The 26,438-nt window shown below is 46.8% G+C and overlaps 1 protein-coding gene across 8 annotated transcripts in view; it reads left to right on the top strand.

Annotated features, from left to right (window-relative positions):
* Nucleotides 1-26,438, top strand: part of ABLIM3 (actin binding LIM protein family member 3) — a 130,854-nt gene that overhangs the window by 69,254 nt on the left and 35,162 nt on the right. For all 8 annotated transcript variants that reach the window (XM_040239639.1, XM_040239640.1, XM_040239638.1 and 5 more), the window contains 3 exons: nt 281-407; nt 4,218-4,311; nt 13,200-13,287. In XM_040239639.1, the coding sequence (XP_040095573.1) occupies nt 281-407; nt 4,218-4,311; nt 13,200-13,287 (309 nt within the window). The remainder of the gene's footprint in view (nt 1-280; nt 408-4,217; nt 4,312-13,199; nt 13,288-26,438) is intronic.

The raw sequence follows: 26,438 nt of genomic DNA, 5'->3' as shown, positions 1-26,438 counted from the left end.
GCTCTGGATGAACCACGGTCAGGATGACCAGCAAGGAACTTTCTGGAGGAACCCTATGAGGTCTTTCTTTCTCCCTCACACAAGGACCCCTTGTCAAGAGGCCAGGGTGCCTTTGGCCTTTCGCTTACCTGACATAGTCTTGACTGGTGCCAATACCTAGGTGGGAGCAGTTACAGAAAAGCCAGCATTCAGGAGGGGTTGCCTAGACTCGGGCGCGAGACGACAGCAAGGGTCCCAGGGCCCGAGGTGCTTTGCTCATCGAGTCCTCTTGTCTTTGCAGACTGCGCTGGGTGCAAGGAGGAGATCAAGCATGGCCAGTCGCTCCTGGCGCTGGACAAGCAGTGGCACGTCAGCTGCTTCAAATGCCAGACCTGCAGCGTCATCCTCACTGGGGAGTACATCAGCAAGTAGGTCTCTCCCCTGCCCTGCCTGCCTGACCTCTGCATGCCCCCAGGCCTGGCCCTACATGGCCCTTGGCCTGAATCACCAGCAGCATCTCCCTCCATTTCTGTCCGGCTACCACACTCCAGCCGCAGACGGCACCCCTCACCTTGGGCTCTCACTCCGTGCTTCCTCTGTTCTCAGATGCTCTCCTCTGTTCTGAGCATGTTGCTCCTCCCCTTCCTCTGGTCTCAGGTCCCATACCCTCCCCTCAGAACTGGCTTCATACCACCTCTTACAGGCCCTCCACATTGGCCCTCCCAGTGGCCCTCATCGGCCCTATTCGTTTCCTTTGGGTAGGTCAACACCATTTGCGATTGTATATTTAACCATGTTACCTTTTTAATAAGGATAATATTAATTATCATTAATTGAGCTTTTAGTATGGACAAGGAATGTAATAACTGCTCTATACAAATTATCACATTAAGCCCCATGACTACCCCCATGAGGTGTTAACCCCTATTTGAAAAGCTGTAGAAACTGAGTTTCAGGAAGTTATTGCCACAGTGATTATATTTCATTATATTTCTGTCCTCACCAGGGTGGGAGTTTGTTTAATTCACTGCAGCCTGTAGCACAATGCCTGACCCAAAGTCGATAATACAGTTGTTGAATGAAATGCATTAAGAGATGATGGACACACAGTTGTCAGGAGAGATGGCCTAGCCCCAACACTGAACACTAGACAAGACCCCTTGTGCCAGGCCCTTATGACCATATTTACATACTCAAGTACCTAAAAAAAAAATTAGGGCCACTAGCCCTCAGAACTTTTTACACTATGATCCAGACATTTTCTAGTATCACTCTTTGATCTGATGCTAGGATGTAGAGAGCATTAAGGTTGTAGCGTGGATGGTTCTGCTGTCAAGAAATAAGAAAGACAGGCTATATGCATAAAATATGATGACTTCAGGGGGTACATGTGATTTAGAGCTCAAGAGAAGTTCTATTCCTTAAGACCTTTCCAATCAGAAGTGACAGAAAACCCAACTCAAACTCCCTTGAATGCAAAAATGGGAGTTTATTGACTCACAGAAATGGGAAGGTCAGTGGCATTCTGGCTTCTGGCATGGCTGAATCCAGAGGCTTAAAGCTGTCATTAGCCCTTCAGAAGCCCCACCCTCTCCCCAGTCTTTCTTGTCTCTCCCAGCTCTGCTTTCCTTTGTGTCTGATTCATTCTCAAGCAGGACCTCCCCAGTTCATAGCAAAGATGATTACCAACAACTCCAAGCTTTGTTTCTAGCAGCTTCATAAACCTGGCAAAGAGAGAGAAAGGCCTCTTTCCCAAGAACTCCCGCAAAAGTCCCACAGCTGCCTCTGATTTGGCCTCCATTGGGTCACATGCTCATCCCTGACCAATCACTGGCCAGAAGGATCTAAACCCTTGAGTCAGAGAGCAGCCCTTTGTAACTGTGAGTGTGAAGGGGTGGTTCCCAGAACTCAGGCAAAGTACTGCTGCTGTCAAAAAGGGAGGTAGGTGCTAGCCAAACAACCCTTGTCTGTGTCAGAGGTCTAAGCCACAGGCTGTGGCTGTGACTGTTCACTTCTAACTAGCAGAAGTGGTATCTGGAATATGTGAGAGCTTTATGGAAGTTGGTAATATTTGAGCTGGATGTTGAAAAGGGGTATAAGATTTGAAAATGCAAAGAAGGAGAGGTTGTAGTCAGAATGCCCAGCCTGGGCAAGGGCAGGGAGTTGCTGGCCACATCCATCCTGTTTGCTGGAACTTGGGCGTGTGCACAGGTGAAGTCCAAGGCTGCAGAGGTGAGTTGAGGTCACAGCCCGAGCACTTTGAATGCATGTTAGTGGGAGTTTGGCATGCACCTCTGTGCCTGCCAAGTAAGGTGTTCCCTTGGTGAGATGCCAGCCAGGAGTCCTTGTGTCTGTGAGTTCAAGTCCACATTCTCTGGGGGAGTAAAAGTTTGCTCAGAGCTCCTTATGAGCAGGTCCAACCCAGATTACCCACCACGCCTTAGGCCTCTGCAGCTGGGCTCTGGGCTCTTCATCCATCTGCCAGCAGAGTGGAAGGTACTTAGCAGTGCCGGCTCTGGTATTGATGCCCAGGTTAGAAGCCCAGCCCACTTGACCTGAGCAAGAGACTCAACTTCTCCGAGTCTCAGTTTCTTCATTTATAGAAACAGGGCTAAAAAGAAGAACCCTCATAGGGTTCAAAGATCTGTGCTTTGTACCTAATCAATACCCAGTAAATATTAATTTTTACACTCTGCCTCTTTTTAGAATCATGTATGTCAAATTCCCAAAGACCTCAACCAGCAGCAGACAGTGCTTCCCAGGCATGCGTGGGGAGCTTGTGAAGATGCAGATTCCCTGGGCCCAAATTAGGAGGTGTTGGCATTTATACCCAAATTTTGCTGGTTCATTGTACCCACCTCCTGACAAATGACTTTATCCCTCTGCAGGGTTACCCTCCCACCCCCAAGAGTATGAAAGGGTTGAGGGTGAGGGAGGCTTGTCTCATGGACCCACAAACAACAGTGTCACCTCGTGGCTTTGCTGGGCACCAGTCCTCAATGTTGCCTCTCCTTCAGGCAGCACTGACGGCCCTGCTGCCCAGGGTGGGATCCTAGCAGTACCCACAGGGCAGCAGCATGGATGTGCCTGGTCTAAGGCCTCTCTGCGTGTGAGTGAGTTCTGTGCCATACAGAAGATGTCATCAGCACCTCAGAGAGATGTCATCAGATCTGGGCCTTAGAGCTAGGCCGGGACCGAGCTGGGCTGAGTGCTTTGATGCCCCCAGTCATCTCCACATTGGCCCTTGAAAGCTGAACCCAGACGTCCTTTGGGGACTCCTGTCAGCCATCATGGGGATCCCCCAGGACAGACGCTGTGCTGAGCCCTGGGACACCCTGGAGCCACATCCTTCAAGTCTCATGACAGCCTGCTGAGAAACCAGCCCATGTGGATTTGAACCAGCACTAGATCATTTGGGTTGGGTTTTCTCATCCACACAATGGGAAGACATCTAGTTCCAACCTCATAGGACTGCTGCAAGTATTGAATGAAATAACCTCTGTAAAATACCATCAGAGAGCCCAACACATACCAAGCAGTAAATATCAATGGCTACTGTAGTAGGGGAGAGTGTAAGAATAACTAACAATAATCTTATTACTGCCCAGTAAGTTATAAGCACTGGGCAAGAATGGAGCACTTAGGAGATGACTGGGGAGGGCAAGTGTCCCTGTTTTCTACTGATTTAGGAGCACAGTCATATGATTCGTTTTGTACCAGTGTTTTGTTAGAAAAGGAACTCTTAAGAATATGCAAAAACAATTGATCACATTGATGACCTCCTGGAAGGGAAACTGGGAGAGACTGAGGAGGGTACAGACCTTCCCCCCTGTGCCTTTGCAGTGTGCCAAATGCAGATATTACCTATTCGAAATGGAAGCTCTATTTTTTAAATGACCTTTTAAAAGAGTCCTTTAGGGTAAAGGGAACAGAGTGGGTCTGGAAAATCTGAGGAGAGAGCAAGGAAGAAGAGTGAGGGACCCTCACAGCCAGCCACAAACTACTTTCCAGGCGTGCGTGGGCAGTTTGTCAAGATGCCGATCACCCAGCCCACTCACCCCAGGGACTGTCTGATCCTGTAGATCTGAGGGGTGTCTGGGCAGGTTTTGCACTTTGAACAGCTACCTGAGTGCTTCTAATCTTGGTCCAGTCACAGTTATCTTTGGGTCTGGGAAGTTCCACGTGACACCCCCGCAGACCCCCCTAATTTCCTCTTCCTGTGTGGACTTCCTCTGCAGGGATGGCGTTCCGTACTGCGAGTCTGATTACCACTCCCAGTTTGGCATTAAGTGCGAGACTTGTGACCGATACATCAGCGGCAGGGTCTTGGAGGTGAGTGGGTACAAGTAACTGTGAAGATGATTGAGCAGGTGCCCTGTGACCCCGCAGTCATCCCTGGAGAAGGGAAAAGTCACCCCACACCCCTTTTTCCTTAGCCTCTACTTCCCCTGCTTTCTCTACCTCAGCTTAGCTTGCTACATGACCTTGAGCAGATAACCTTGCTTCTGTAGGTACCCCCCAAATGAGAAGAAGCTGGACAAAATTATTCCTTGTTCAAAAAATGTTGTGTTGGAAATATCAGTTGTTTCTCTGGATTCAGACCCAGATAGATTACTGGGGAGTGATAATTATGATTTTCTTCTTTGCTGTGCCTGAAGAATAGAGCCTTTATTTTTTTAAGCATTCAGTCATGTGCTGATTTATGAACCAGCTTGTCTAGCAGCCTGCTCCCTAAGCCCTTCTTTGGCTGGTCCATCACCATGGCAACAACTTTCCTCTGCTTCTGATGCACAGCTCGCTCTGCCAGTAACAGACAACCTGCAGCACCCTTGCTGAGCCCCTCCCTGAGCGCCCATTCGCTGGCCTTCCTGGCCTTCCCTCCCACACTCTGGGCCCAGGCAGCTGTCTTCCTATGCCTTGGGACCACCCACCTTGAGGAGTCAGAAGCAGGAAAGAGTTTGGTGCAAATGAAAAACAGTGGCCTAGCATTCTATTCATACCAAGTCAAACAAGTAGAATCAAAATGTCATAAATTCTTTTGCTAGGCAAAAATTCTAAAGTTTTCTGAAATATATACATTATACATTCTATTTATATATATGTATACAAAAGCTTTCTAATTTATATTCACTCAAAATTTTGATATAGTTTCATGTATTTTGGCATCTAGAATCACAGCTAAAAGTCTAGAAAATTTATTATCTTAGTGATTAAAATAACTTGAATGAGGCTTGAAACTCCTAATCCAGTTCTGAGACTATAAAGAAATATTGTTGGTTAAAAAGACAGGAAATTAACATGTGATACAGTATTATTAACTAAAGTACATATTTTGTTCAGATCTCAAAAAATGAAAAAACAGTAACCTAAGAGTACAAATAATTGGGTGCTAATATTGACTCAATTGCTTACTCATGCTCAGATTTTGGGGTGAATATCTTGCCTTTCTAGGCCCACATTTTCTCATCTGACAGGGTCCGAGGGACAACAGACTAGGTCAGGGCTTACGAACAGAATCACTAATTCTGACAAATCTGGCCGGGAGACCAAGGTTACTTGGAGTCAGCAGTGTGTTGAGAAGGATCCTACAGCCTCAGCTCAGGAGAAAATGTAGCAGCCAGGAAGGGACTCTGAGGAGATGCACTGTAGTTGAGCCCTGAGGGTGAGAAGGAAGCTGCCCTGTGAAGGGCTGGAGGAAGAATGAGCTTGACCCTTTCAGGGACCAGGGGAAGGCCAGTGTGGCTGAGTTCTATAAATCAGGGCTAGAGGAAGATGGAGTAGATCATAAAGGGCATATCATATCCAGTTTTGTAGGCCTGTTTAGGAGTTTATGTTTTATAGCAAGTGCAGTGGAAATTCATTGGAAAATTTTAAACCAAAGAGCAACATTGTAAGATTTCCATTAAGAGACTATAGGGAATCAGAGAATAAGATAAATGCACAGAGTGGATAAGCCATCAGGCATTTCTAAGGAGCAGTACGAGTGCAATGTGGAGAAAAAGCATGAAACAGAAGTACATGGAGGATTTGCGCCCAGATTTCTGAGGCCTGATACCAGGGCTAGGCGTCTGTAATTCACAGGACAGCAGGGGGTTGGGGAAAGGCCAAGCAGAAGTGACCTGCTTCAAGCTGCACCTTAGGGAGAATAGCATAATGTCCACAGGCTACATTTAAAGGAAGGAAACTGGAAGCGGGAGACCCAGAAGAAGACCTCTGGAGGTACCATGCCAGTGGCAGGGTTAACCAGCCTGTCTACGTTATGGAAGTTGAATTCCAGTAGCTTTGCAACCATGGGGCCACTTTAGATGCAGCCATCAGGGGAGAAGAGGCCAAAGGTTGAACCCAAGTGTCAAGCCCAGGTGAGAGGAAGTCTGGTATTGCCATTGCAGAAGTGCAGATGGCAGGGAAAGACTGATCTGAGCAGAAACACATGAATTCCCTTTGGGAAGGAGTGTGGTTGAAATTCCAGGAAATTTTCAAGAGGACAGTGAGAATGTGGACCAGAGGTCAGGGACAAAGCTCAGGCCTGGAGGGAACAGTCTCCAAAATGCTAAGATCTGAATAATAGTCAGCACCCTGGGAGTCATCAGGATTTCTTATAGAGAGAGAAGAGGGCTGAAGGTAACAGGGGAGTGGCAGCTTGCAGGAGTGCAGAAGGAGACTGAGAAGTCAGAAAAAGAGGAGGAGCGCTAAGGGATGCAGGACTGGGTGAGATTGGGGAGGGGTGCTGAGAGGACAGAACTCCAGAAAAGATGGAAAGTAAATCAGAGTGTTGGGCAGATTCTGCAAGAGCAGTTAGTGATATGCAGGCTGAGAAAAAGCTGAGGCGTGTGGGACACGGTCACGTTCAGGAGAACCACTTGTCAGGTCTGCAGAATTGTGGGCAGGGGCACCCGCAAGTAGTGGGGGTCAGTGGCCTGTTGTTGTCATTCAGACTTTCAGTCATATCCAACTCTGCGACCCCATGGACTGCAGCATGCCAGGCTCCCATGTCCTTTACCATCTCCCAGAGCTTGCTCCAACCCATGTCCACTGAGTCAGTGATGCCATCCATACATCTCATCCTCTGTCGTCCCCTTCTCCTCCTGCCTTCAGTCTTTGCCAGCATCTTTAACAGCATCATCTTTTAGGATTTGAAATAGCTCAACTGGAATTCCATTACCTCCACTAGCTTTGTTTGTAGTGATGCTTCCTGATGCCCACTTGACTTTGCACTCCAGGATGTCTGGCTCTAGGTGAATGATCATACCATCATGGTTATCTGAGTCATGAAGATCTTTTTTGCATAGTTGTTCTGTGTATTCTTGCCACCTCTTCTTAGTATCTTCTGCTTCTGTTAGGTCCATACTGTTTCTGTTCTTTATTGAGCCCATCTTTGCATGAAATGTTCCCTTGGTATCTCTGATTTTCTTGAAGAGATCTCTAGTCTTTCCCATTCTATTGTTTTCCTCTATTTCTTTGCATTGTTCACTTAGGAAGGCTTTCTTATCTCGCCTTGCTATTCTTTGGAACTCTGTATTCAGATGAGTATATCTTTCCTTTTCTCCTTTGCCTTTTGTTTCTCTTTCTTTCTCAGCTATTTGTAAGGCCTCCTCGGACAACCATTTTGCGTTTTTGCATTTCTTTTTCTTGGGGCTAGTTTTAATTACACCCTCCTGTACAATGTTACAAATCTCCATCCACAGTGCTTCAGCCAGTCTATCAGATCTCACCCCTTGAATCTATTTGTCAGTTCTACTATATAATCATAAGGGATTTGATTCAGGTCATAGTTGAATGGCCTAGTGGTTTTCCCTATTTTCTTCAATTTCAGTCTGAATTTTGCAATAAGGAGTTCATGATCTGAGCTACAGTCAGCCCCTGGTATTGTTTTTTGCTGCCTGTATAGAGTGTCTCCATCTTTGACTGCAAAGAATATAAACAGTCTGATTTTGGTATTGACCATCTGGTAATGTCTATGTGTAGAGTTGTCTCTTGTGTTGTTGGAAGAGGATGTTTGCATATGACCAATGCGTTCTCTTAGCAAAATTCTGTTAGCCTTTGCCCTGCTTTATTTTGTACTCCAAGGCCAAACTTGCCTATTACTCCAGATATCTCTTAAGTACCTACTTTTGCCTTCCAGTCCCCTAAGATGAAAAAGACATCTTTTTTTTTTTTTTTTTTTGGTGTTAGTTCTAGAAGGTCTTGTAGGTCATCATAGAACTGTTCGACTTCAGCTTCTTTGGCATTAGTGGTTGGGGCATAGACTTGGATTACTGTAATATTGAATGGTTTGCCTTGGAAACAAACAGAGATCATTCTGTCATTTTTGAGACTGCACCCAAGTGCTGCATTTCGGACTCTCTTGTTGACTGTGAGGGCTACTCCAATCCTTTTAAGGGATTCGTGCCCACAGTAGTAGATTCAACGGTCATCTGGATTGAATTGGTCCATTCCAGTCCGCTCTAGTTCACTGACTGCTAGAATGTCAGTGTTCACTCTTGCCCGCTCCTGTTCGGCCACTTCCAGTGTACCTTGATCATGGATCTAACGTTCTAGGTTCCTATGCAGTGTTTTTCTTTACAGCATCAGACTTTACTTTCACCACCAGACACATCCATATGTCATTGGCATATGTCATTGAGAAATCATAAAAGCAGACTTTTCTTTCCAGAAGGGAGAGACTTCAGTTACACGCAGGGCCAGAGCCTCAGACGGCAATTTGTCCCAGCATTTCCAGGCTGCTCTGAAATCATGTCAGCACCTGTCTTTCCCCCAAGTGTTACTGTCAGTCAGCATTGTTGGAGCCCCCTCTTCTTGGGCAGCTCTTGTGACTGGGTTTCCATTGATTCCATTTGTATGAGGCTCCATTAGCATCTTGGATTATTGATTTTTTTCTTCCTTAGATCTGGAAGAGACTTTAAACAGTCATCTAGTTCACCCTCCTTGCTTTACAGATGAGAAAGGTGAGCCCTGAGACATGTGGTTCTTTCCAAAGTCATATGCTGTATTTCTGGTAAAGACAGAGCTGATACCTAGGACTCCAGCCTCCTGTATTCCACACCAATGCCCACAGCTCTCAGTTCTCCAGGGCCATTGACACAGTGGGATGTCAAGAAAATACACAGTTGGAGTTAAACAGACTTGAATTCGAGTTTTATCTCTTCTAGCCATGAAACCAAGCAAGTCACTTTCTTTGAGTCTTAGAGTCTTTATCTATCAATGGAGAATACTACTGTTATTTAACTCCTAGTAGATATGCCACTGTGAAATCATGGAAAATATATATAATAGTTTCTACCCCTGGTTCCTGGCACAGAGCTCCTAAAACCCTTGTAATTTCCTAAGTGATAAGAAATTAGGAGCATATTTTATTCTAATATTTGGTTTCTGACCTCAGTTCCTAAACATAGAACTCCTAAACCCCTCAGAAATTTCTGAGCGACGGGAGCATCTTTTGTTCTAATGAGGTGACTCATGGGCGGGGGCCAGTCACCAGAAAGATCAAGCCATGATGAGAAGCTTGAAACTTTCAGCCCTGACTCCCATCCTCTGGGAAGGGAAGAGGGCCTAGAACTTGAGTTAATGATGGATCCTGTCTATGCAAGGAAGCCTCTGTGAATATCCCGCGAGTACAGGGCTCAGAGAGTGTCCAGGTGGGTAAACACCCGGTTCTGGGAGAGGTACACAGCGAGAGGGCATGGATGCCCCGTGCCCCTCCCCATATACCTTGAACCTCTTCTGTCTGAATGTTCATCTCTATCATTCTATAACAAACCAGTAAACATAACTGTTTCTTGAGTTCTGTGAGCCATTCCAGCAAATTAATAAACCCTAGATGGGGGTCATGGGAACCCCAGTTTAATGCTGGTCAGTCAGAAATAGGTGACAACCTGGGACTTAACGACTGTTACCTAAATTGGGGTTGGGGGAACAGTGACGTGGGGGAGACAGGCCTGAGCCCTTAACCTGTGGGGTCTCACACTCTGTCCAGCTAGAGCATCAGAATCAATTAAATTACAGGACACTCAGCTGGTGTCACAGAATTGCTTGGTGTGGGAGAGGAAAAACCCCCACACATCTGGTGTCAGAAGTCGTATGAGTGTGGTAGTAGTCTAAGAGTAAGGGACAAACCCAGGGGTGTGTTTTCCTTTATAGCTAGTCAGGACTCTCTCTTGGTTGCAAGTACAGAAACTGTACTCAGAAACTACCTCAGACCAAAAAGGAAACTTATCAGCTCCCATAGTGAAAAACCCAGGAGTCGTCCTTGCTTCAGGCACAGCTGGACCCAGCACTCACACAAATGGGTTTGAATATCTTGCCCTCTTGGCGCAACTTTCTTCTGGGTTGGCTTTATTCTCTCTCCCGCATGATGGGGAAATCGGACACCAGTCACTCTAGGCTTCCATCCTGTCAGCCAGCATTTCCAGTAGAAGGAGAGCTTTCTCTTTCCTAATAGCTCAGCAAGCATCCTGGGAGTGGCTCTCACTGGAGAACCTCAGGCCCGTCTCCAAACCAGTCATTGTAACCATAGCGTTGGAATAACCACATGGATTGACATGGGGAATGGGTAGTTATTCCCACCCAGGAAAAGCTTGATGCTGTTTCTGGAGGAAGGAGGAAGGCTGTTGGCCAGACCAAAGCAACAGCCTTTGCTATGGGCCCTGGTATGTTTCTGGGTACACAGTAGGCACTTAATTAAATTCCATGTCCCCTTCCCACCCCAGGCCACCCCGCAGTCCCTTCCTCAGTGACAGAACTCAGCATGCTGAGCGCCAACCACACTCCTTTCTTGCTGGTCTGTGTCCTTGCTGGGGAGAATCACAGCCCTGGGGTCCTATGCTGCCTGCCTCACGTTGCTTGTGGTTCTCAGCCCTCGCCAAGGGGGCCCATTTTCCAGCTACTGATTCTTTGTCCTGAACACTGTGTTCTGGACTTTGGCTTGTTAACAGAATGTCTCATCTCATCCCCCTGACTGGTTCCCCTTGTGCTGGCACCGGCAGCTATGTGGCCTCCCTCCTGCTTCCTCAGGTGGCTTCCGTGCCATCCTTGGCAGAGTTTCTGAGATGTGCACAGAGCCTCTTTCGGCTAGAGCAGGGTGCTGGGGTGTGACATTTAGGAAGATGCCAGCTTCAGTTTTGCCAACCCACTGTTGCCATTCTGGAAACAGATCTATAATTGAAATGATAAAGAGACACAAAGTAGGAAGAGACTACTAATTAAAGCAATTATCCCTGTCATGGTATGGGAGAGTCAGTCCCACAACATCTCAGCTTGGGAAAATAGCAGGTCCTTCCAGAGTCTGAACACAGTTTGCTTTGGTGACGATAAGGACCTTCTCTCATTAGTGGGAGCCATGCAAACAACCGAGACGGCAAAAAAAAAAAAGGGGATTTGGGATTTTTTTTCTTTTTTAAAAAGCCTGCCCTTTCCATACATTTGCTTAATTTTTAAAATAAATCAAGTATCTCCCAAATAGATAAACCCATGCCCAACTACCCCCCACCCAACACACACACAAGATTTGGGGATAAGCCTTCAGCATTATGCAATTATAATACAATATTGTTAAGATTTTTTTGATGTGGGCCATTTTTAAAGTCTTTATTGAATTTGTTACAGTATTGCTTCTGCTCTTATATTTTGGCTTTTTGGCTGTGAAATCTTAGCTCCCTGACCAGGCATGGAACTCAAACCCACACCCACCCACTCCCTTACACTGGAAGGCGAAGCCTCAACCAATAATGGCCAGAAGTCCCTACAATTTTTGAATTGGAAGGAACCTATTAGCATCAGACCAAGTGATGGCTGGGGAGGGGTCCTTTAATATACCCCAGTATCCATCAATTTCCCCCAAGCATATCCCCCCAAAAGGGAGGATGAGTTGGTTGGATGGCATCGCTGCCTCAGTGGATGTGAACTTGAGTGAACTCCAGAAGATGGTGAGGGACTGGGTGTCCTGGCAGGCTGCAGTCCATGGGGTCGCAGAGTCGGACCCGACTTAGGGACTGAACATCAGCAACAACATATCCCCCCAAAAAACTTTGCCCTAACCTGAAACATACACCTTCAAAATGAGCCCCACCTTCCAACCCCATCACTGCCTGAAGCTCCTCCATACAGCAGTTCTCGAGCCACCAGGGGAGGGCCCTCGGTTAGGCTGTGGAGTCAGGACTGTCTGCCCTCTGGGCTGCAGCTCCCACATGGCTACTGGCTTCCAGCGTGACCTGGAGTCACAACCTTCTCTGAGGCGCTTTCTTCTACCTAGAAAAGAGTTCTCAGCTTCAGATCATTTCCATTTTTACTTGAAACAACGCGTAGGGAAACAAAGTGGGAATAGGGAAGGGGACTCATCAAAGCCAGATTCGGGCAGAGGCTCCCAAGCACAGTAGTTGTGGGACTGGCCTGGGGGTCAGAGACTTCCCCACAGGTCCTGGCTTTGTGGGTCTCATTTGTCCAGTGAGCCCCAAAAATGTGTCTGTCTTGTGCCCTCTCACCATTTTTGCCATGCCTATGAGCCTCATGTATTCATTCTTACCTAAAGCTTTATCTTATCTTCAAGTTGGCTCTCTTGCAAAGAAGAAAACTTGTATAACATAACAGGAAAACCAGGGTCACTTGCCATGTTGCCAGTAACTAAAAGATGGTGTTCTAGTGGAGGCTTCAAGACTCTTACCTATTCTCATTCCTTAAAAGGTAGATTAGTAAGGTTTGGATAGATGTTATCCTCTGGACCAAACTGATATTTTCTTCTTGAAAAAAATAAAAAGAATAGATAGAGGATTGAAAAGGAAATTTCTCTTTCTCTCTCTTTTTTTATTCCCCCCCATGAATTCAGTGTTATTAAACCAGATAATCCCTTTAAAACATGTCTTGAACCACTGGCAGCAAGGGCCCATTGTTGGGGAAATGCTGAGATGTCCTCAAAGTAAGACTGTTTTCTCATCAGGGAGTAAGGCAGTAGGAGCAGAGGCCTCCAAATGGCCCTTCCGTTGCTGGAATAGATGTGACGGTGTCCAGGCAGGTCCGCTGAAAGCTTTCAGATGCCCGCGGTATGGAATCACCAAGCTTCTGGCAAATGTTTCGATTGTCCTGGGGGACTCCCTTGGGTAGATCCCCGCCAGCCTCAGGGCCGTGAAGATACCATTGACACTAGTGAGTCAGGAAGCGTTCAGACTCGACCTGCCCTGCTGGACAGCGGCCGCAGCGCTGACTTCCTCTCTTATCTTTTATTCCCACAGGCGGGAGGGAAGCACTACCACCCCACCTGTGCCAGATGTGTGCGCTGCCACCAGATGTTCACCGAGGGGGAGGAGATGTACCTCACAGGTAAGCAAATCTGACCCTCGGGGAGGCGTTCCTCTCTGCTTATGACTGGAAAGGAGAGAGAGCCTCCTTCCGTCCCGGTCCTGTCTGTGCTGTTGGCTTGTCCTCAACTCTGTGATTAATTCGCCCCTCTCTGGGTGGTTCAGGAAAGTTGCCGGTGTGGCTAATGTGAAGTGACATGTAATCTGCCTTCTGTCCCCCGGCTGCTCGGCTGGCCCACTTCCCTGGCAGTTCTCTCTGAGCAGACTCCCCTGGCTCTGCCTCGAGGTGGGAGGTTGAGCTCCTTCAGGCCAAGGGGTCAGAGAACAGGAGGATGACGGGGTTGCAGAGTGTCTGCACCGTCACAGCGCCTACCGCCTCCTCCCTTTCCCACCCCTCCCTCCACATCTCAGAGCATCACACCCGGCCACTGCCTGGTCGCCCCTCTCAGGAAGGAGCAAAATGAATGCGAGGGAACAAAGAGTCGCCAAAAAGCTCATCAGAGCTGCTTTTCCTCTGCCACTTCCCAGGGTCCCGCCCCCTGGCTCCAGGAGTCCTGCTCCAGCCTCCTAATCAGTCTCCAGGCACTGCTCAGTCCTCCTTCCTCTGCCCAGTCCATCCTTCTCAGGCATCAGTGTTCTCAGCAGAGCCCTGTTGAGGGGTCTTTGGGAGACCTCTGGGCCCACTAGTTAGATGCAAACACTTCAGCCTAGTATTTAAGACACTCTCAGTGAGGACTCCATCTGCCTTGAACAAACTCAACACTTCAGCTTGCCAGAGCCAACTGGCAACCGTTCCTTCATCCATTCAAAAACTCCCGGATACCTACCAGCAGACTCTGAAGGGTCCACAGTGAGCTCCAACCCTGTGCCCATGGCTCTGATGTCCGCGGGGCAGGTGGACTGTGGTCAGTAGCCACACAGAGAACTGTCAGCTGTGATGAGCTGAACGGAGGGAAGGAGTGTGAACTGTGAGAGCACATGATGGGGTGGGGAGGGGCGGCTGGGAGGGTCCCTGATGAGGGGCCAGGGTTCCAAGAGGAGTGGCTGTCAACTGTGCAAAGAGGGGAGGGATGGAATTAGCCAACCTAAGGGCGTAGAATCTGCCGGCCTCTTGGTTGGCGGTGGGGGTGCGGGAACGGGGGTAAAGAAGTGGCAAATGTGGGAGACCGAGAGGAGCCAGTGTGGCTGGGTGCAACAGGAGGCGAGCGAGGAGGGCAGGGCGGGCGGCTGCTGCTGCTGCTGCGAAGTCACTTCAGTCGTGTCTGACTCTGTGCGACCCCATAGACAGCAGCCCACCAGGCTTCCCCGTCCCTGGGATTCTCCAGGCAAGAACACTGGAGTGGGGTGCCATTGCCTTCTCCACAGGACAGGCTTGGCTGGGCCTTCTGGCAGGGATGGTATTCACCCTCGAATGATCGCATGGTCCTGGTGCCTCCAAGTAGCCACTCTTCACTCACAGAACTTCTAAAGCCCCCCAGATGTCCCCAACCCCCACCCAAGCTCACTAGTACCCCCCCTCCCAAGCCCCTCTGAGCCTTCTGTTTGCACCTGGTCCCCTCCAGCCTGCATTGAGCCATTGGCCACCTTCCTGAGAACCTTGCCTCTGACATTGGCCCCTCAGCCCTGGCATTGACCCCTGTGTGCTCACTCGACTGCTGATCACTGTTGGCTGAATTTCTGTGCTAGCCATCTGCAGATGTTTGAATAGTCATCTTGGAGAGGGCATTTCTTTGGGAGACACCTTCCTCCTGGTTTCCTCGCAAGGCAAATGGAAGGTCATAAAGGCTATTACAAGGAGCATAGCTTCTTCTCAAGCTTGTCCAAGCCACACATGCCCATGCCAGGAGTTGCCTCAAGATGTAATGAATCCCTTTTGCCTAGAGCTGGTTTCTAAACTTCAGCACTGTTGACATATGGGGCCAGATCATTCTTTGGTGTGGAGACTGCCCTGTGTATTTCAGGATGTTCAGTAGCGTCCCTGGCCTCTGCCCACTAAATGCATAATGTACATCTTCTTGTTGTGACAACCAAAAATATCTCAGACATTGCCCCAGGAGGCATGATCAACCTGGGTTGAGAACCACTAGCCCAGAGCTATTCAGCAGAATCTCATACCATCTGCTAGGAAAGCTAAAACATGGTTTCCTGTGCTGGACTGGGTAAGGGGACCGTCTCTAAGATGCTTTGACTCTACCACCACTGACTTGTATGTACAGTCATACGGGTGTTAGAGGTGAATAGACTCCAGGGTCACTCTAGACTGTGAAGTAACAGTCCTCATTGTATAGAAGGGAAAAGTGAGCCCCAGAAAGAAGAGATCCGCATGAGAACTTGAGGATACAGGGGCAAAGGTGGGGAACCTGGCCTTATGACTTCTGCCCCAGAGCTCTCCCCATCTTTCCTCCTGAGACCCAGGCCCTGACAGCTACTCAGGTCCCTGAAGGGACTAGGCTCCCTCTTTCCAGAAGCACCGGTCCCTCAATGCCTGGGTCCCTAAGTGGTTCCTACTGCAGTACCCCGTGTTATGTGATGGGAAGCGCATGTGAGTGCACACTGCATGGTATCTTCATGGGCCCCAAGAATCTAGACTTTGCACTTGGTTTGAAAGTTTCCTGCATGTATTCCCCTCCCCAGAGGATGAGGTGGTTGAATGGTATCACTGACTCAATGGACATGAGTTTGATCAAACTCCAGGAGATAGTGAAGGACAGGGAAGCCTGGCATGCTACAGTCTAAGAGGTCACAAAGAGTTGGACATGACTTAGCAACTGAACAACAACAAATTCCTCTCACCCTTCTCTGGTGAAGCCCTTTGCTAGTATTGAAACTGTCCTTATGTTCATATCACTGGAAATTAAGATCTCGCCCTTCCTGTCTGAATTCCCAATGCTGATATTTGCCCATTTGGTGCTTTGAATCCTGGCTCCGCTGTTTAGTAAGTTTTTGACCTCTTTAAAACTCTAAACCCTTACTTCCTAGACTGTAAAATGAGGTAGTAACAGTCGCTACAATATAGCGTATAGTAAGATCCCTGGACTTCCCTGGTGGCTCAATGGTAAAGAATCTGCCTGCCAACACAGGAGACGTGGGTTCGATCGTTGGATCAGGAAGATCCCCTGGAGAAGGACATGGCAACCCACTCCAGTATTCTTGCCTGGGAAAAGCAATGGACAGAGGAGCCTGGCAGACTACAGTGCATGGGGTCGCAAGAGCTGACCATGACTTAAGGACTAAACCACCACCACCAAGGTCCTGACATGCAGGAAGCTCTTAGTCCCCTCCTGCAGCAGATGCCTACTGAGCACCGCCTATGTATCCAGTGCTGTTCTAACAACTGGAGGTGTGGCCGTAAGCAAGTCCCCTACCCTCTTGGAGCTTACATCCTCTTGTTCCAGTATCTTCCAAGCCCTGCTTTAGACCAGAACTTCACAGATTGCTGAAAGAGTTAAGTGATGAAGTGAGTAGCTTTGTGATCAGGAGAGAGAGTGCACAAATGTCTCTAGGAGGTGGAGATATTCTTGGTGATAAAGAAGGGTTTGTCACCCTCCTCCTTAATTATCCCCTTCCCTACTTCCCTGGCTCCTGGGAGAGTGGGAGTAATTGCAGGGCATTCAGGGACCCGCCTCGAGGGATGCTGAGTGATCCTAGAATAAGGGGGTCCCGGGCCATCCACTGCTGGAGTCCTGCTGACTTGGGTTATGGGCATCTCAGAGGTGGCAGCCACCAGGGGCTTCTGCTTCCACTGGGAACTGGGCTTGTGATAGCCTTGGACACCCTCCCTGGGCAGGGTACCAAGACTCAAAATGATCTTTCCCAGAAATGGCAAGAACACTGTCCACCCAGGCAGCACAGGAGTGGTGGGGACCAGTTCAGAAGACTCCTGGGTCCAGGCATCAGCACTTCCGCTAAGGAGCTGTGACCTTGAGAATAACTTCCTTGTCTGAGGTCTCTTCCTTCACCTGTAAAATGAGGAAGTTGTCACTGTCTTTCATTCAAACATTCACGCTGAGGTCATGCTTGTGCCAGGCTCTCTGCTATGTGCTGGGTGCCCAGAGATGAACGAGGCAGGGTGCTGGCTTCGGTGGTGGAGTTTACTACCAGGAGCGGGAGACTGACTTAATCAAACAGAAGTGCAAACATTCAGGGACAAGCTGTGATAGGACTGTCAGGGAAGCTTGGAAATAACTGGAGGATGTTATAAGGCTCCTCATCTAGTCTGGGAGGTCTGGTGAAACTCTGCCGCTGAAGGGAATGTTCAAGCCCCGATCTTGATACTGAGTAGGAGGTGGGAGGGGGCAGAGGGGAGGGAGGAGTGTGGAGGCAGAGAGAACAGCAGGGGCAAAGGCCCAAAGGGAGGAAGCTTTATGTGGTAGAGAAACCGAGGCAGGCCCACCTACCCCCTGCACAGAGAGCAAGTGAGGGCCTCCAGAATATTAAAGGGCAGGGTGGGTGTGAGGATGCCAAGTGCCCCATAAAACAGTGTGCACATAAGAGGGTGGGTTAGGAAGCCTGCAAAGCTTATAAACGCGGTCTTGTCGTCCCCCGTGGCAGGACACACTATGCTACTGGCAACTATGTTACTCAGGAGGACATTTGGGTCAGTTTGTTTGTCTTTTAATTACTGTGTGATGGCTTTCTGATGGGCTCTAATTGGGAGAGGTCTGACATCTGTCTGGATAAGAACTTCCGGGGCCCCAGGAGACAAGAGCAAGTTTTCTTTCATTTGTTTCATGTTCTGTTGTGCATTCATCTTTTAAGTCTTTGCCAGGTTTCTAATCTGTTTGTTGTCCAAACCCTTCATTTGGGCTTCTCCAAGAAATTAGGTCACCAGTTTTGTCCAGCAAATTTTTGCCAAAATGCTGTGGGTTATGGGCAAAACTTATACAAATATCACAAAAGTTGCATACAGTTGCTAAATCAGTGGGAGTGTTTCTAAACCCAAAATGTGGCTCGGGAGATAGATTTTGCTCTTATTCTTGTGCCCATGCCCCAGAAAAAGGAAAGATGGGCCTTTTTCTCTCCTTCTGTCTACACTAAATGCTTTCCTTTTCTGAGGACCTGAGACAGAGAATAACACTGGAAACACAGGATTTCAGCTGTATGCTTTAAAATAGGTCTCTGCTATCATTTGTATATTAAAGCACACCAGGCAGGAAATCACTTACAGAATCCTAGGACAAATCTTGCTGCTAAGGAAAAATATTGTAACAAATCATAGGTCCTAACAATAATAAGAATAAATGCCATCAGGTGATATTTGCTGAGTACTTACTGTGTGCCAAGCACTTTTCTGAGTTTTAAATACAGTATCTCATTTTATCCTTAAAACCCTGTGAACTGAAAGCCATTCATATCTTCCATTCAGAGAACAAGAAAGTTTAGAAAAGTTACATCTCTGAGCCAAGGTTAGCTAGCCTGTCTTGCTTTGTTAGAGGCATTTTTTTCCCACTTATTATCAGAATTCTTAACCTGTGGTTCACAGTTGGCCTTCTGAATTCAATAAACCCCCTGACATTGCTTGCCAGAGTTTGCTTATGGTTGGGTTTGTCTAAGGATAGGGTATGTGGCTTTTATCAACTTTCCAGAGCTGTTTATGGCTCAAAGTAAAGTGAAAAAAGCTTTAGTTCTGTTTTAATGCAAATCCCAAACAGAGCCCTGAACACTTTGGTAATTACACCATACACTTCTCTTGGAAAACTGACTCTATTTCAGATAACTTTTTTTTTTTTTTCCAGTTTAGATGATATAAGGTCCTGGTACGAGGAGGTGTGTCTTTCTGGCTCAGCTGGAGAAGCCTTTGATATTTAGCTGAGGCCTCATTTCCCCGTGACAAGTACCTCATAAGAGGTGCCCTGAGCTCATAGATTGTTCAAGAGAGGGCCGCCCATCATGATGGATGGTGGAACACCAGCCCTCTGTCATCATCTCCACATCTCATCAAACCACACTTTAAAAAGCACTAATGAAACATTGGTTGCTATAATTTAGTAGTTTAGCAGTGTTATTTTAAATTGAATCTCTCTACTGACAGCTTAGGTTGTAGGAGTCATGCTTAAAAACTTTAAATCTTATGTTTCCCCAATCCTGCTACATAATTTTAGACTCTTCAAACATAGCCTAACTGTACTAAATTGATATTTCCTCAAGTCTGAGTCTTCGAAGCATATTTCATTTTAAATAGAGTACATTTTAATTTTTGATGAGCTGTAATTTTTTTTAGATGTTTAGGGTTACCAAACATCTTGAATCATATAGAAAATATTATAGCGTGGTAGTTTAAGACTTGTACGTGTAGAGTCTGTTTCCAACTTGCTCCTTGCACCACAGACTCCAGACGACATGGCCATTTCCTCGCCAGTTACATGTCACATCAACTTCACCAGCCAATTTGTCCATGTTGGTCAGAATTAGGTCTAGAGTAGCAATTTCCCTGGTTGCTTCCTCTATTTTCTAGGAAACAAAATTGCCTGCTGGGGAAGTCAAGAACTTGTCAGATACTCAGGTTTTAGCTCAATGAGATGTTTTATTGGTGTGGACTCCTTAGGTGGCAGGAACTCAACTCGAATGCCATCAGGTAAAAGGGGACTGATGAGCTCGCAAAACTTGGGAGTGTCCAGGAGCAGCCCAGCTGGGTGGAGGGGTGCACGGGGGGCAGCAGGTGAGTCTTCTCCCTGCTCCTTTTGTGTGTGGCTTCCCCTGTGCTGCTCCAGGCTGACTGCCTCCCTGTCAGGGGAAGGAGGGTGTGGCCAGCTCCCGGGCACCGTGGGAGCAGCGAGGCAGCACCTCCGGCCCGGTTCAGCAGAGAAGCCCCAAAGTGATGCCAAGGAGCTTAACTCTGGGCGCGTGTGGACACTGCCGGGGAGGCAGCAATAGGTGAGCAGGGAAAACATCTAAGCTCCCCAAACTCCAGTTTCACCCTCTTGAAACACTGATAACCACAGGCCCTATCTTACCAGGCTCTGGTGAGGATTAAATGAACAAATGCACAGGAAAGCCTTCCCATCAAACCTGCCACCACCAGCCCACCAGCCCACCAGCCCAAGCTCGTGGTAAACACCCAGTCACATCAAAAGGGGCATTCCCCTGAGCCATGACTAATAAATGCTGGCTGCTGTTAATATTATCATCATTATCAATATCTAGCATAGGGCTCATTGTATGTTAGTGATCATTATTATTTTTTACTCAGTTACTATTATTGTAAAGTATGTAATATAAAGTCTGGCACAGGCAGTCTCTAAATACTATTTGTAACAATAAGAATAATAAGACTACTTAGCACCTGACATTGAGGAAGCACTCAATACACTTGAATTACAGGGCTATTACTGTTGTTAGCATCCTGTGAATTACTAGGCGCCTCCAGGCTGCCCATTCTCTTTTCCTTGTGCTGCCTGCTCTCTGTGGTAACCAGCATCATGGTGGCCAAGCACTTTCCTCCTTCAAACTTTTCAATAAGCTTCAGGCCTACTAGATCATGTCAGGTCCAGGCAAACTGGTCTTTTCCACTTCTCCCCAGTGCCCTCATCCCTGGGCACCAGCCCAGCCTTCCAGAAAGTGTGCTGGCTGCCAAGCCAGGCTTCTGCTCAGTGACTACACCTGCCCAACCACCCTCTGCTTGCTGCATGCTCCTCACCCAGCCAGGCCCCAGCTCTGGGAGGAGGAGAGTAAACACGACCCACCCCCTGCGGGTCTCCCCATTACTCCCTTCCCCTCACCCTAACTAGATCCTGGCCAACAGGGTTTGACAAAAAATAAGAACGGCAACAACTGACACTTACCTGGTGCCTGCTCTTGGCAGACATGGTTCTCAGTGCTCTACACGTATTAACGCGTTAATCCATACAGCAGAGGTACAGGGCGGGCACTATAACCATCTCTCTGTTCTAGATGGGGAAGCTGAGGCACAGAGCAGTCACTGACCTGCTCTAGGCAATGAAACCAGTAGGTGTCATAACCAGGATTGAACCTTTGAGGAATATTACATTAACTAATGTATAAACTGCCTCGTATATGGTGAAGATTTCCCAGTGGCCAAGATTATAATGATGATACTGTTGTTACTGGGCTTCCCTGGTGGCTCAGACGGTAAAGAGTCCGCCTGCAGTGCGGGAGACCTGGGTTCGACCCCTGGGTCGGGAAGATCCTCTGGAGAAAGGAAGGGCAACCCACTCCAGTATTCTTGCCTGAAAAATCCCACAGAGAGGAGCCTGGTGCGCTACAGCGGCAAAGAGTCACAAAGAGTCCAACACGACCGAGGAACTTTCACTCACTCACTCAATTATTATTACTACATTTCAAATTCAACAGAAGGGCTCACTCACTGTTCTCTTGCTAAGACTAGAACCCTTAATAACAAGTGAACAGTGTACTTTGGTCTACAGAAGCGTCCCCTAGTGGAGGGGGTGGGGAATTTTTTTAAGTTGAGGTAGTATTCACATACATAAAATTACCCATTTTAGAGTGAACACCTTAGTAGCTTTTGGTGCATTCACAATGCTGTGCAACCACTGCTTCAGTCTAGTTCCAAAACATTGTCATCACCCCAAAAAGAAAGCCACAGCCATTAAGCAGTTGCTCCCTATTTCCCCTCCTCTGAGCCCTTGGCAGCCACCAGTTTGCTTTCTGTCTTCGGATGGCATTTCATATAGATGTGGCCTTTTGTGTCTGGCTTCTTTCACTTAGCATAATGTTTTCCGGGTTCATCCACACTGTACCATGCATCAGTGTCTCCTTCCTTTTTACAGCTGAATAATATTCCATTTTATGGATATGCCACACTTGTTTATCTGAGTAGGGATTTTAAAGAAGCCTTTCCAACATCCTAGCAAGGCTGTTTCACAGAAATAGTGCTTCTAACATAAGGGTGGAACTGAGAAACCTCACTTGTTACAATCCAGCGAAGTCCAGAGAAGAAACCGAACAGTCTGGCTGGGATCAGAGGCTGAAATCTCAAATGCCTGCTTAAATGAGTAAGAAGGGCAGGGAGGCAGACAGCAGGGAGGGTCCCTGGCCTCCTGCAGAGTTTAAGAGCATTCATATGCAAGTTCAGTTCAGTTCAGTCGCTCAGTCGTGTCCGACTCTTTGCGACCCCATGAATCGCAGCACGCCAGGCCCCCCTGTCCATCACCAACTCCTGGAGTTCACTCAGACTCACGTCCATCGAGTCCATGATGCCATCCAGCCATCTCATCCTCTGTCGTCCCCTTCTCCTCCTGCCCCCAATCCCTCCCAGCATCAGAGTCTTTTCCAATGAGTCAACTCTTCGCATGAGGTGGCCAAAGTACTGGAGTTTCAGCTTTAGCATCTTTCCTTCCAAAGAAATCCCAGGGTTGATCTCCTTCAGAATGGACTGGTTGGATCTCCTTGCAGTCCAACGGACTCTCAAGAGTCTTCTCCAACACCACAGTTCAAAAGCATCAATTCTTCGGCGCTCAGCCTTCTTCACAGTCCAACTCTCACATCCATACATGACTACTGGAAAAACCATAGCCTTGACTAGACAGACCTTAGTTGCCAAAGTAATGTCTCTGCTTTTGAATATGCTGTCTAGGTTGGTCATAACTTTCGTTCCAAGGAGTAAGCATCTTTTAATTTCATGGCTGCAGTCACCATCTGGAGTGATTTTGGAGCCCCCAAAAATAAAGTCTGACACTGTTTCCACTGTTTCCCATATATTTCCCATGAAGTGATGGGACCGGATGCCATGATCTTCGTTTTCTGAATGTTGAGCTTGAAGCCAACTTTTTCACTCTTCTCTTTTACTTTCATCAAGAGGCTTTTTAGTTCCTCTTCACTTTCTGCCATAAGAGTGGTGTCATCTGCATATCTGAGGTTATTGATATTTCTCCCGGCAATCTTGATTCCAGCCTGTGTTTCTTCCAGTCCAGTGTTTCTCATGATGTACTCTGCATATGAGTTAAATAAGCAGAGTGACAATATACAGCCTTGACGTGCTCCTTTTCCTATTTCAAACCAGTCTGTTGTTCCATGTCCAGTTCTGACTGTTGCTTCCTGGCCTGCATACAGATTTCTCAAGAGGCAGGTTAGGTGGTCTGGTATTCCATCTCTCTCAGAATTTTCCACAGTTTATTGTGATCCACACAGTCAAAGGCTTTGGCACAGTCAATAAAGCAGAAATAGATGTTTTTCTGGAATTCTCTTGCTTTTTCCATGATCCAGTGGATGTTAGCAATTTAATCTCTGGTTCCTCTGCCTTTTCTAAAACCAGCTTGAACATCTGGAAGTTCACGGTTCACGTATTGCTGAAGCCTGGCTTGGAGAATTTTGAGCATTACTTTACTAGCGTGCGAGATGAGTGCAATTGTGCAGTAGTTTGAGCATTCTTTGGCATTGCCTTTCTTTGGGATTAGAATGAAAACTGACCTTTTCTAGTCCTGTGGGCACTGCTGAGTTTTCCAAATTTGCTGGCATATTGAGTGCAGCACTTTCACAGCATCATCTTCCAGGATTTGAAATAGCTGTACCGGAATTCCATCACCTCCACTAGCTTTGTTCATAGTGATGCTTTCTAAGGCCCACTTGACTTCACATTCCAGGATGTCTGGCTCTAGATGAGTGATCACACCATCGTGATTATCCGGGTAGTGAAGATCCTTTTTGTACAGTTCTTCTGTGTATTCTTGCCATCTCTTCTTAGTATCTTCTGCTTCTGTTAGGTCCTTACCATTTCTGTCCTTTATCAAGCCCATCTTTGCATGAAATGTTCCCTTGGTATCTCTAATTTTCTTGAAGAGATCTCTAGTCTTTCCCATTCTGTTGTTTTCCTCTATTTCTTTGCATTGATTGCTGAAGAAGGCTTTCTTATCTCTTCTTGCTATTCTTTGGAACTCTGCATTCATATGCAAAAATACTTTAAAATAAAAACACTGTGTTTGCCAAACAGAACCTTCAGGTGGGCCAGTTTCAGTCCCTGCTGCATCTATAAGCCTGGCTGGGCTTCCGGAAGACTGTGGCACCAGCTCCAGCTTTGGGTTTTATAAATCTCCACTAAAGCGAAAAAAAAAAAAGAAAGAAAGATGTTGACAAATTGAATTTACAGGTCTGGCAGAGATAGGGGTGAGTCCCCAAACCTTAAATAAGCCAAAATGTTACAGGGGTGAGGTGTGTTGTAACCAGTCAGAGAGGTAAAACTGAATGCTGACTCTGCTCGGGACTCAGAACAGCCTTAACGCTCAGCTGAGGGACAGTTTTAGAGATTTAGATTTCTGACTCTGAGTCAGCTGAATCATAAATAGCTAATCTTTCACTTCCATAACATTTGCAGAATCTGGAATTGTGGGTGATAGTCTCAGAGGATGAGAGAGTGACTCGTGAAATCACTAGTCTAACTAACAGTGTGGAAGTCTTGCAGGTTAGTTCTGTCGTGTCACATTGGTTTCTTTACCCCATGACATTCCAGGGGAACAGATTTGAAGTATTAACTGGTAGTTAGCCTTGTGGTTCTCCAATTGAGAATCAAAAACCACCTAGGGAGCTTGTTAAAACTGCAGATTCCCAGGCCCCCTATAGAAAATTGACTTCAGGAACTCTTGGGGGCGGGGCGGGAGTGGTCAGGGTTCTGCATTTCACCAGGCTGCTGGACAGGTGATCCACAGGTCCCATTTTAACAAGCCCTAATCAAATCTTACAGACACTCAATCTGGAATTGTAGCTGTCATATCAGAATTTAGACTATACCAGTTGTCCAAATCTCTGAGTCCAGTTCAGAGAATTCAACTGCCTAAAATTGAGTATCGTGTTTCTTTGGTTTCTTCATTCATTCAGTATTAATTAAGAATCTGTGGTCCCTTCAGGTTTGTCCGTAGATAAAACAAATGTAAATCCTGCTCCTTGCTGGTCCAGATTGTTGAATGGGCAAATTATTTTTTTTTCTGTACAGAGGTGCCTGTTAAATTGGAAGCAGAATCTCTGAGGGTTTGGAGAGGTAATAAACATCTATTAGGGTAACTACCACATGATGTGTCTCCTCAAAAATGTCCCTGCTGAGCAACTGTACACCCAATGTGTGCTTGAATACTGCCAGGGACAGGAGGCTCACTCTCTGACAGGTTAAATTTTCCTTCCCTGAAACTTCTGCCCTTAATACTTTTTTTTTTCAATTTTTGAAAGTCTTTTAATTCATTTTTATGCAATTTTGAAAGTCTGTTTTCCATTTACAATTGTTATGAAATATTGTCTATATTCCCTGTGTTGTACAATACAACCTTGATCCTGTCTTATATCCAGTACCTTGTACCTCCCACTCCCCTGCCCTTAATCTTTGTTCTACTTTGTAAGACTCACTGAGCAAGTTAATCTCTCTTCCCCTGGAGAGGCATTGAAATATTCAAAAGTCCTTTCCTCCTTTCTGTTACATCTCCTCCATGGAGAAGACCCTGCTTTAAGGCCTAATTTTGGGTCCCCTCACCATCCTGGTCACCATTATCCTGTGGGCACATATCAGTCTGTCTCTCTTTTTTAAAAAAATACAAAGATAGGCTCCAACCAGTCATTCATTCATCTGCATCAGGTACTATTTTAGGAAGAAAGCTATTGACTGATGACATATGCAGACCATAATCTCACAGAGGTCTTTATGAACAAATCATCTTTTCTTACCTTCATTTATCTAAGTTTGCCACTAACTCCAACCAATCCTTCTCTTTATTTATATTATGTATATATATATATATATATATTTGTTTGTTTGGCTGTGCCCAGTCTTGGTTGTGGCATGTGGTATTTAGTTCCCTGACCAGGGATCAAACCCGGGCCCCTACATTGGGAGCACAGAGTCTCCCTGGACCACCAGGGAAGTCCCCCTTCCCTCTTTAATTTAAAGGATATACTGCCAAAACCCAAACTTCTGATTTTTAAAAATTTCAAAAATTTTTTTAATTTTTAAAGATTATAACTATTTAATTACAGTTTATTTCTTCCTTTTGATCCCTCCCTCCCCCTTCACACACACACACTCATGAAAATCTGCTTTCCTGTATGCAGAATACTGAAGCCAATTGTGGCTCGGCCTTATTTCAGAACAGATATGTCTGTGGCCTGGAGAGATCATCTAGTCTGACCTGTTCCCTCTGCATTTCATTTCCCCCCGTGAGAACCTCCGCCTGACCCTTTACCTTCCCTGTGCCTCTCTCACTTAATCTCATGACCTTC

This window comes from Oryx dammah, unplaced genomic scaffold (genome assembly GCF_014754425.2).
Source record: "Oryx dammah isolate SB20612 unplaced genomic scaffold, SCBI_Odam_1.1 HiC_scaffold_5, whole genome shotgun sequence".
In the NCBI taxonomy this organism is placed as follows: Eukaryota; Metazoa; Chordata; class Mammalia; order Artiodactyla; family Bovidae; genus Oryx; species Oryx dammah.
Note: the sequence above shows the minus strand (reverse complement) of the source record. Positions and strands in the feature narration are given on the sequence as shown.